The sequence below is a fragment of the Dioscorea cayenensis genome, chromosome 4 (assembly GCF_009730915.1).
Source record: "Dioscorea cayenensis subsp. rotundata cultivar TDr96_F1 chromosome 4, TDr96_F1_v2_PseudoChromosome.rev07_lg8_w22 25.fasta, whole genome shotgun sequence".
NCBI lineage: Eukaryota > Viridiplantae > Streptophyta > Magnoliopsida > Dioscoreales > Dioscoreaceae > Dioscorea > Dioscorea cayenensis.
Window position 1 is genome coordinate 1,445,883 of NC_052474.1, and position 12,038 is coordinate 1,457,920.

At 33.9% G+C, this 12,038-nt stretch overlaps 3 protein-coding genes across 3 annotated transcripts; 1 reads left to right on the forward strand and 2 right to left on the reverse strand.

Moving 5' to 3' along the window:
- Positions 1 to 492: 492 nt before the first annotated feature.
- On the reverse strand, positions 493 to 3,621 carry LOC120258537 (haloacid dehalogenase-like hydrolase domain-containing protein Sgpp). The gene is made up of 5 exons (XM_039265988.1): positions 3,463 to 3,621; positions 1,658 to 1,772; positions 1,398 to 1,552; positions 1,047 to 1,308; positions 493 to 947 (listed from the first exon to the last, which is right to left on the reverse strand). The coding sequence occupies exons 1-5, from the start codon at positions 3,477 to 3,479 to the stop codon at positions 771 to 773; spliced, it is 726 nt and encodes a 241-aa protein (XP_039121922.1). The 5' UTR covers positions 3,480 to 3,621; the 3' UTR covers positions 493 to 770.
- A 3,318-nt stretch (positions 3,622 to 6,939) lies between these two features.
- On the forward strand, positions 6,940 to 8,386 carry LOC120259275 (expansin-like B1). Its single transcript, XM_039266855.1, is given in 6 exon segments — positions 6,940 to 7,189; positions 7,288 to 7,394; positions 7,494 to 7,553; positions 7,555 to 7,676; positions 7,771 to 7,903; positions 8,032 to 8,386. Coding segments are annotated over 6 exon segments (774 nt in total). The 5' UTR covers positions 6,940 to 7,041; the 3' UTR covers positions 8,236 to 8,386.
- A 199-nt stretch (positions 8,387 to 8,585) lies between these two features.
- On the reverse strand, positions 8,586 to 11,890 carry LOC120257905. The gene is given in 6 exon segments (XM_039265205.1): positions 8,586 to 8,990; positions 10,392 to 10,460; positions 10,462 to 10,500; positions 10,503 to 10,520; positions 11,341 to 11,394; positions 11,472 to 11,890. Coding segments are annotated over 6 exon segments (711 nt in total). The 5' UTR covers positions 11,826 to 11,890; the 3' UTR covers positions 8,586 to 8,813.
- Positions 11,891 to 12,038: the final 148 nt, after the last annotated feature.

The window sequence follows — 12,038 nt, forward strand, 5'->3', positions numbered from 1 at the left end:
ACTCGTGCCACTTGCCTTTCATTTGAAAACTGCACGCCCTTTTTTTTTTTCTTCTACAGGATTACATTGTTTACAGCTTTTGTATTGATGGTTCATTTGCTAAGTGTTGTTCATCAGAACAAGATATCGATCATTAATTATACTAGCTATTATTATAGCAGCCATTTGTTTTCATTCTTGTTGAGGTACAATCATATTTTGTTTGTTATGATGAAAAAAAAAAAATAGAGATTTGATACATTTTCGCTCTGACCTTGATGATGAATTAACAAGATTCAGGTGGATAAACGGCCCTCCTCAATTTACTGTGATAGACACTAAATGGCATTCTGTAGCATGGTTGTGATCATTGTTGGTTAATGGAATAATGTTACTGCCATCCAGAGTTTCTGGCAGCTACGTGAGTGCAAGTTCATGTATTTTGGTACAGAAATTATGATTAAAGACTGCCTGAGAGCAACTCTCATGGCTTTGTGAAACAATAAATCATCCTGCAAGTCCTGCTTTTGCTAGGGGCAATTGCAACAAAATTGAATCAACGACAAATTGGTGGTATGTGGTTTGTGAGTTCTAACTGCCGCTCGGAGCAACATTTTCTGTAGTATGGATATCATTGCCAAGCCTGGCAAGTACAATCATGTTAAACAAAATAAATGGGTACAAGCATATTAACCAAAATAAAGTTTTTTCTGGCATAAATATACTATGCATGTGGTTTTTCCTTTTTTGTCTGAAAAATTTGTACCAAACAGCATGCTACTACCATAGCTTTAAGCTGCTGCAGCTTTCTCAAGCTCTTCCAATGCACTCCAAAGCTTCGGGTCATCATAATCCTTAATGAGGAAAGTGGCTCCGGCATTTGTCAAGAGCTCCTCAGGATTTCTCGTCGGTAGGCCAATCACAGGCAATCCAGCTGCCACGCCAGCTTTTATCCCTGAGGGTGAATCCTGAAGAGGCAAGTAAACATGTATAGGTAACAGGCTAACAGCAAAGAATGACACAAAAAAAATTTAAAATGTGCTGATTGTTATATGCAAGAAAACCACCTCAAAAACAAAAGTGTGCTCCCGGGAGAGATTGAGGACTTCAAGAGCCTTCAAATACGGATCTGGAAAGGGTTTGGCCCTCTCACACTCACTACCAACCACAACAAGTTGGAAGAAGTCCGTGAGACCAAGAAGCGAGATCATTAGTTCTGCATTGGGCCTTGGAGCATTTGTGACTGCTGCACGCTTTATACCATGATCCTCAATCCATTTACACAATTTATGGAGACCATTTACCGCTTTCAACTGCTCTGGTGCAAGCCTGCCAATGATATATTTAAGAAAGTTTGTCCATACCAGATATGAAATTCATTAAGCATTAATGATGCAGAGATAGAGTGAATGCTTTACTTGCGGAAATACTCTTCCTTATCATCCATGAATTTCATTGCCTTCTCATGATCCCAGTCAGGAAATAGTCTGCTGGCAATGTCTTCATTGTGCCCGCCAGCAATATTCTTGACAAAGAAGTCTTCATCTATAGGGACCCCATTGTTGTAACCAATCTGCAACAAGTATATAACTCTTATCACTCACCGTAGTTTTGCCTCATTTATTTGGGTAAGAACATGTAGATATCTCAGTCTGGACTGATATGAAAGATTTCCTACCTCTAGTAACATTTCTCGGAAAGCATAATGATGGACAGGATCTGTATCACATAATGTTCCATCAATATCAAACAAAACTGCTTCAAGAGGAGCAAGTTTAGCCAATGAACAAGTGCTGCAACAAGATTAAGACTGAAAATTAGTACTGCCCAATAGCACATTAATCTGTTTTCCTAGAAAAAGGTTCAGGATAAAAAAAATAAAATAAAATGGCAGACATGACAAAACATGATAACAAAACTGAACAACAGAGGAGGAACGTGTTTATTTGATCTAACACCAGTTGTAACCATAGAATAGTTTCAAGATGCTTTCGCCCATACAGGACTATCATAAATCTGTATGTAACGAAAATATGCATGACAGAAAGCATGCTCATTTGAAATAGCAAAGGATCTTCCACCCAAATTGAATATGATTAAAACTAAACCTCACTTCAGTCTGCAACCACTAGACACAAGCATAACTTTTCAATCGAGAATGCCATACTACTTATTCACAAGCATTGTTAAAAAAAAAAATCTTTCTTTGCCATGTGTAGAAGTAAACTTCAATCAGTCTATAAAACCTTCACCCTGGTAATCATAAAAACACTAAAAAATTATGCACTATAAACAAATTACACATCTCGAATGGTTTGACGATAATAGAAGTTACACATTCAACCTATGAAGGCTTAGCTTTGGTGTATCGAACCATAGCTCTTGTCTGCTCTGACACCTCATTTAGAAAATTGTTTAAGCAACGTTTCATTTACTCTGATCCATCATGTTAGAATGTGTTTTCTCATCAAATTATTTGAGTGAATGCAAGTAAAATTTACATGTCATATTCTTAAAATGAACACTACCACTAATAAGAAGGGTTCTGTCCTTAAACACATGTCAGACACAAAAGTTGGATCTTAAAAAATACTTTAAATGCATGACTGCAGGGCAACATTACAAACTATATCGCATGATCAAAGGAATCAAATAATTAAAACCTGCCAAAACAATGGATGGATCATCAAAAGAATCATCAGAGCATCCCATGAGACTAGATACACCTAATTAATAACCAAAAATGAAAAGAACGGAAGAAAGAAAAGGAACAAAAATGATGATTAAAAACAAAATGGTTTCAACCCAAAAACAGAAGCAAAAACAATCCTATAACCCTTTTGATCAATTAAAGAAACTCAACATCTATATCCACAGTCAAAGCAATCTGTGAAAGAAATCGACCTTATAAAACATCACAACATCTCAAAAAAACATGAAAACCTAATTAAATGAAAAACAAAAAATTAAACAACTTTTCAGAATCAACAGACACCAACGTCAAAGCAAATCAAAGCAAAATGTTATTAATCCATAAATAATCATCTGCCAATCTGCCAGCAAAACAATCTATAAATGAATTCAAGGACAGCAGATGGTTAAAATAGATCAAGGATTAACAAAACATCACAAAAACGCCATGGTAAACCAAATTCATATAAACAGCAAAAAGAACAAAAATAATAATAATATATCAATAGGAAATGAATAAATTTCGTAGAGAAACCCTTTTAGATGATTAAACACACTTAAAATTTCCATCAAACAACCAAAAATTACAAACGGCTTCACTGGCAACATCCAAACGATATCACAAACCATTACAACATCGCAAACAAATTAAACAAACTAATCAACAAAGAAAAGAAAAAAAACCCTAAAATTTAATCAGATCGATCGCACATCAATCGGAGCTTCTAAAACCTAAGAATGCATGAAAAAAAATCCTCAAAAAAAAAAATTTTGAAAATTCGAAGCGATTACCTCTCAAGAACAGGCATCTTTTGAGATCGGAAAGCGATGCTCGTTTCAAATTCGAGCTTCTTAACTCAAGATCGAAAATTAAGCGATCAAGAGATCGAGATCGAGATCGAGATCGAGAGAGAGAGAGAGTCACGAGGCAGAGACGGAGCGCGAAGGGAGGCATAAAAAAAGGAAGCGATGAGAAGGGAGATTCCCGGAATCTCTTCATACATAATGAATGACTCATGTTAAAATTCACGTGTCATAATTCATGACTTAATTAATTAAAATAATTAGTTTTGTTTTAACTAATTGCGTTTTTTTTAATCTGAAATTTAAAACTCAAGAATTTTATTTATACTGCATTGAAATATTAGAGAAAAATAAATATTTTATCATGTCAAAGAGGGAAACCATGTTTTTGTGATAAATATTTTAATTATAGGTTTGAGATGGGACGAGAAGAATGTGGGAAAAATTGGACACTATTTTTTATACTTAATTTCTCAATTTTTTTAAATATTTTAATTATTTTTAAATATTAATATTGAAATAGGTTCAGTTTTTGAAAAAAAAACAGAAATCTCGTCTAAATAATATATTAAATAGTATAATTTAGTATTTTTTTTTGGACTATAAGTAACACCCATATTCACTATATTTTATTTTTTTTATTGTACCCTTGCTCTTTTAACTCGTGGTTAGTGGAGAGTTATTTTATTTATTTATTTATTTTTTTAGAAAGGCGATAAATCGCGGACTCAGAGATGAACAGCGTGAGGGGAAAGCGTAGCATGTCAGATGTGGATCGAACTCGGGAGGCTACGCCCGACATTCGGGGTGAATCACCCCTACGTGAGGCCGATCTGCGATAGGCCAAGAATGGTGCGTTGGTGAGTGGAGAGTTATTGTTCCTGTTTGTTTTAATTGAAATGATTTATTTATTTTTAAAAAAACAAAAACATATTAGTTGATGCCAAAGCTTAGTCGATATTATTAACTTGTAAAGTTGATTTTTACTGTTTTATTCAGTTTTGTAAACTATTTCTTATGTCTATGATTTACTCAGTTTTTACAAAATAATTTAATAGAAAAATAGTGTTATTTTTAAAAGTTGGTTATTTTTTAATGAAAATATCTAATGTGTACAGATTTATCACCACTTAAATGGGAACCAACTTCAAAATGACTTTTGGTTCTCTAATTAAAAAAATATATATAGTTCAAAAAGAACAAATACTTGTTGGTTCAAAGATGATATTTAAACCTAGTCAAGATTTGCCAACTTTTCAATGAAGAAATAATGTGTATTGTCACACATGTCTGGTAGTTATGGGAGACAGCAATGGGCATGGAATAAGCTGAGACAAAAGCCAAAAAAACAAAAAGAGGAACAAAGGTATATGTCTTCCAAAACTAAAAAGTTTTAGAACCAAATTAAATATTTAGAAAACCACAAATGACAAAAACAAAATATTATTATCTCATCAAAACCTTGAAAAGCAGCATCTCAATTAAAGGCAAAAGCTTGAAGAGAAAGTCATTCTATTTTGTTGGAAAGATAACACTCAATCTTAGAGGTATATATATATATATATATATATAACCGTTCTATAAAATAAAAGGTTATTCTATTCTATTCTATTGGAACGGCCATAATTCATTGGTTTAAACAAACAACATTAAAAAGTTTTATCACTTAAAAAAAGTATTATGAAAAATATATATCAGAGCACCAATTGTGATTTATCTATTTTTATAAATATATATAGATAAATCAATGCACCAATTCAATAAAGTTGTGATTTATCCACATTTATTTAAAAAAAAAAATCAATGCACCAATAACATTTGTTCTCAAAGTTTTTATTAGATTTAAATGAAGATAATGAGATGTTCTAATCAAATCTTAGGATATATATATATATATATCCCTTTTGTTTCATTTTTCTATCAATAGAAATAAAAGTTTTTTTTTAAAAAAAATGGATAAACTGAAACAAAAGAATCAGAACAATGTTTTCTGTGTTCTTCATTGACATATTATTTGTAAAATTTTTAATTTTTATTAATATAAAATAGATAAATCATATCTATTAAAAAATAAAATATTTAGTATATATACAACGCAAAATATATAAAAATTACAAAATAAATATAAAACAAATTAGAACATAAGAATGACCATCTATCAAATGTGATTAAAATTTTTATATATCATATAATATCAAAATCCGCGTGACTTCAGTTTTAATGAAATTTTGTTTAATCATCCATTGTTGCGATCAGAGTGATAATATTATTGATTTTCATATGAAAAGCCGAAGATTTATTTATTTTATTTAAAATATAATTGAGGATTTAAAGGATGTGTCTGACGTGACTTATTCATATTATAAATTAAAAAAAAAAAAAAACTTTGATCATCCAAGAGTGGAATATTACCTGCCCAATCTTCTCTTATCTATTGGGATATTGCTGTACATATATCTACGCTAGCTTGTTTCTGGTTAAGAGGCTACCTTACTAGGATGAGGACCTTCATCATAATGGCATCCATGTAAGAGATGATGTAATATTGACATTGTCATAAGAGATTTAGAATTTTTCAGCAGCCAAACCTGAATTGAATACAAAGGAAGATTACAGGAAAAGAAAGATCTCAAAGACTTATTAAAGATCAAGTTCATATTATGTTCATTTTCTTATGTTAATAAGCCTATCAAACTTGTGTGTAAATCTCTATTAATTAAGGTTTAGCAAAAAGGAAGAGTGTTTTTTTCCTATCACCTTCCTTCCACTCACCAACTTGAATTGAGGGAAGCCTTGATGTGTGATCACAAGGGAAAGTTGGTAGAGATGGCCTTAGTGTTCAAGTGCCTAACTTTGGGTCCATGACAGACATAGATACATGTATATACTTCTTTTTGAATAAAATATTCAACTTAGTGGTATCAGAGCACTAAGTAAATAAACATATATACTTTATACAATACTTTATAGTATAGAATAGAACAAGCAAATCATATCCAACACATTCCCTTCTTCTTGGTTTCATTTATGTATATTTTAATTCAATATATAACAATGACACTAATTATATGTATATATAAGTATAAAATAATTAAAACCTTCACCTTAAGCATTGTTTGCATGGAGATTATGAGATAAAAGATAATATAATTCCTGCCTTTATGGTCACATCTCTCCGCGTAACCGAGATTATTATATATATTAAGAACATAACACCTTCATGTGTGAGCGTGGCAAGTATAAAAACGAAACCAAAAAAAAAAAAAAAGTTGATGAACTTTTGATTATATGTAACTACCAAGATTTGAAGTCTAAAAGTGTTTGGTTGCAGACAATCCAATCCATTTGAATGTCAAATAACAACATCTTTCTTTTGAGAGTTTTTTAAGAATGTCAAAGCTTGAGTTTTACCAAATGTAAGCCAGGTTGTGTTCTAGTTTCATTATAAATACCCCAACCCCCATGCCCTCTTCATTGCATAAACAACAACAACAATAACAACAACAACTAATAGTACTACTAGTTTCTTCTTTTCTTGTTTGTATTTTTGGGAGAGTTCATTAATTAATGGCTATCTCTTCTTCTTCCAAACTCCTTGTTCTCCACTTCTTATTTGCTCTTTATTTATGCCAATCTCCTGCAAGAGCTGACACTACTGCTTTTATTCATTCAAGGGCTGCCTACTACCCAAATTCTGATCAACAAGGAACTTCAGGTTAAGTTCAATCCATGCATGCAATGATTATAATTAACTAGAGAAGTCTTAGTTTTAATTACCCATTCTTACATATATATATATATGTACACTTTCAGATGGTGCATGTGGGTATAAAACTTTTGGAGCAACACTCAATGGTGGTGATGTTTCAGCAGCTTCAAATCTCTACAGGAATGGTGTGGGCTGTGGTGCATGCTACCAGGTTATATATTTTCTTTTAAATATTAAATCACTACTTTTTCAGCATCTTTTTAACAGCATTAACTTAATCCATATTCTCTGAAACTTTTTGTTGAAACAGGTTAGATGCACAGGTAACAGCCTCTGCTCACCGAACGGAGTAACGATCGTCATAACGGACTCAGGGAGCGAGTGGAAACACCGACTTCATACTGAGCCAGCATGCTTTTTCTAAGATGGGATTAACTGCGGATGCTGGTGCTTCTCTCTTGTCACTTGGAGTAGTAGACATTGAGTACAGGAGGTAGTATATATATATATAATAAGAAGATTATTGTTAAGTAGTATATAATTGATAATCTTAATGATTTATATATCAATGTTCCTTTAATTTTCAGGATATCATGTAGTTGGCCAAACAAAAATATCACATTCAAGATTGATGAGGCAAGCAACTTCCCAGGCTACTTGGCATTTCTGATAGAGTATCAACAAGGAGCTAAGGACATTACTGCTGTTCAAATCTGTGAGGTAATGAAAGAATGATAACTCGATCTCCAATTCCAAGCATATTCTTTGAAGTTTTAACTATATAGTATAATAATTATTCAGCCCAAAAAACTTATGTTTGAATTGTGATTTGTGGTGTTTATATATAGACTGTGAATTTGACATGCAAGCTGTTGAACCGAAGCTATGGAACAGTGTGGACAGCGAACCCTCCTCCCAGTGGACCATTGTTGATAAAGATGCTTGTGAGTGGTGATGAGGATGGGGATGAGACATGGCTGGTGCCAATTAACACAATACCAGAGAACTGGAAGGCTGGAGATTCATATGACTCTGGAGTGCAATTGAACTAATGGATCTCAAATAATTATATATTAATTTGTGGTTATATGTGTTTAATTCTTATTCATGTTTGTAGTATTCATATAGTGTTCTTTTGTTGTTGGCCATTGAGTTGATGTCTGGTATTTCTTTAAGTTATTAATTCAAAGAATAAAATTCAGTTCAGTGTGTATTCTTTATTTTGATATAAATAAAACCTTGTTATTTTCACACAATGACGGTCAATTATCTCCATTTTTTTTCAAAAAAAAAAAAAATCATGTTGATTTACCTTGTAATTTATATTTTTCATGGAGAACAAAGTGGAAACAGAAACCTATAACATTTGCAATTGATTATTGCTTATTGAATACTTCCTCAATTGTAAATAACCTGGCAAAATTTATTCTCACTTCATCAGAGGAAAAAAAACAAAAATAAACATCACTCTTTATCATCCTATGATGGGACTAGTTATACAGAATTTAAAAGAGAAAAAAACAAACAAACAAACAAACTCCAAAGATTTACATGTGAACAAGTTTTGCTCCCTTGTATTTTCTCTTAGGTGCTAACAGATAGTGTGGTGCAGTGTATTGTAGACCAGATCTTACTTCTCCTCAATCTCAATATCAATGATATCAGGGTCAGAAGGATTTGGCCGACTTCCACCTCCTCTACTTGAAAAATCATTTCCTGGTTGCCATACAATGTTTCTGCAGCCTGCGCAGCGGATGATCTGGTTACGATAGCCCACAAACCGCCTCTTACATGCTGGGCAAGAACCCTGTTACATTATAAGAAGACATATCACAAGCCACAACAAAAAGAAAGTGAAGTTTACTAGCTCAAATAGTAATTTAATGAAGGTTCCACTCCACCACAATTTGTGACTGACACAGGAGAAGTTGCATAATTAGCTTTGAGTCAAATTTTCAAACTATTTCAAATGAAGTTGATCCTATTTGGTCAAGTACCTAGCAGCCAAATTGTATTTTTATTGTAATGTTTTGTTCGTGCATGGCACCCCATATAAATAAACAAAAGCAGAGAACATTAGAAATATATATATATACATATATTCACTTTCTTTTTTCATGAGACACATAAGGTTTTGACTAAAATATGAAGTATTAATTTCATTAACTTAGTTTAAGTAATGAGCCTCACAATACGTGTAGGAGTGCTCACTAAAAGTGTTACAACAAAGATACAGTTCCTTCCACGGAAAATCGCATCACTGTGTCATAGGTCATTGGTCTTTCTCTTCTTGCCAAACAATTCCACTTTATGCCCATCATTAATTAATGTAAGCAGAAGAAGCTGCACATATGGATAATGAAGAAACTATCTTTCACGGGTACTTTTTACTTTAGAAGAAACTGAATTATGTAAGCTTCAATCAATATTTCTTAATTAAGGATGGTGACAAGTCAGAATAGGGTTGGATCCTTCCAGATTGAATTTACAAATGCGCCAATGGGCACCAAGGGCTCAGATCACATCATCAGAATATATTGACTCTACTCCAAATCAGCATTACTAAGATTAGTTTATCGGATCAAGAATTGGGAACCAAACCTAAACCAATAAGGTATGGGATTTTGTGTTGGATTCAAATTCTAGGTCCAAATATGAGCAAGTCCGTCCAACATTTTTATGTTAACCCTGCAAGATTATACATATGCACCTTGAAAATTCAACCATGCATATGCATAAACTCAAACCCAAGGACAATTATGAATTTTGAATAGCCTGCAAGGATCTAGTAGAAATGCATTTTATGCATCAATTAGAATATGAAGTATTTAACTACCAATACATTAATATTAATAAACTCCAAACCCATGAGCAATTATGAATTTTGAATAGGTTGTGAGGATTTAATAGAAAGATATTTTATGCATCAGATCAAATACATAAGTACTTAACCACCAATACATTAATATTTATGAAACAATCTCTTCACATCAAGACTTTGGACAAAGTATAAGGAGCGAAACAAAAACATATGATAAGTAGGAGAAAGATAAAAGTCATCTGGCAAGGATTGCGTTCAGGTATCTTTTTTAACATCTAAGATTCATAACCACAAATAGATATGCAAGCTTATATGCCTACACTACTGATCTACTAACTTTGATTGCTTGCAGAAAATTAGAAATTGAAATAGCAGAAAACAGTGCACCTCAATAGCAAAGCTGTTGGCAAATGTTCCAATAAGTAAAGGAGCAGCAAATGGCAGTATCCATGTTGCTAAAAATAAAGAACCTAAACAACCACCCGGATAAAAGCAAAACCAGAGGAAGAAGATTGTCTGCAGAAAATAGAATGGAACAGGAAAAGGTGAGAAGTAATAATAAAGATAGATATAAATACCAATTATACTCCAAGGTCAGAATTTACTCAGCCCACAAAAACTATGCTAACATATAATATTTAATAGATGATGCTTCAAAGCTTCAGTTCTAAATGAATTTTTAAAATAAAGTAAAAATAAGACTCAGCCTCTACATTTATATACATGTTTTTCAGATATCTCATGGCAAATTTCAAATGCATGCAATGTTAAAAAAACATGCAGAGAACTCAAAAAGTTGAAAAAATTTTTTTAAAGAATCACAATATGCAGTTTGGAATCTTCAGGAAATACACTCTTTTTCTTGCAAGGGACTACATATATATTCATTAGAAATCTTGAATTCCTTTTAAGCAAGGTCACCCCATCCCTGCTCATATTTTTTGGTCATGCAAATCAAAAGAATAATAAGAAGAGAGAGAGATGTTCCAAAGGCATTAGAAAGCAACTTTCATGGAAATACAAAAGAAAGATTGATATGTATAGTACATAATCTTATATCCTAGTTCTGAACCATATACCCTTTTGCCTCACAAAGTTACTAAAAAAATGCCCTTTTCAACAAAGAAGCAGGTCCATGTAAAAGTCCTAGACAAACTGTGAATGCTTACAAACATATCAGGATCAATCTTCCAAAGAATTACCTAATCAAAAAAAACCATTTTGAACATATAGGGTATGCCAGTGCTATCCAAACAAATCCTCTCAGAGATACAATTGCATAGAGTGAAAGCAATAAAACTAATGACATAGAAGTGAATCAAACAATGGAACTCACAGCAAAACCCCTGCCCAGAGGAGTCTCAAGAAAATTACTCAGCTCTTTCCTGTACTGAAAAAGAGATCCCCAAAATCAGCATAACCAAAAAAGAAAAAAAAAATCGTGCTCAAAGACAGCGTAAGATCGACCCTGGGCCAGTTGCGCGAGAAATCCACAGAAAAGGAGCGCCATCGACGCGCAATCCCTAGCTCCTGGTCCAGCTCGCGGGCACGGGCGGCAGCGGCCTGTGCAGCAGTGTCGAGGCGGCGGGAAATAGCAAACCTGCGGTCGAGACGCTCAGCGATTCTCCGGGACTCGAATGCTAAGGTTTCAAACCCTTCGTTGGCTCCTTTCCAGGCGTCCTTCAGGGCCTCGCCGGAGGCCACCCGCCGCGCGAAGCCTTCGAAGTCGCCCCGCCCGAACGCTCGCACGGCGTGCCGCCGCAGAGCTCGTGGCTTCACGGAAACAAAGACAGGGCGCCATGGCACGCTCGTCATCACCATGGTCGCTTCCACGGAAGCCTGAGAGAAGGGAAAGCTCGGGAAGGAGGGAGAGATCGCGGCTGTGGTCCATGGATGTTTCTCATTGGTGGGGGACTATCGGCCGTACACTTGCCTCGAGATTTGGATCCCAAAATGAACCCGACAATGCGACCCGAATCCGAAATTAACAATGCAAATGGCAAATGCCCAACAAAGAGTAGAATTTCATTGCAT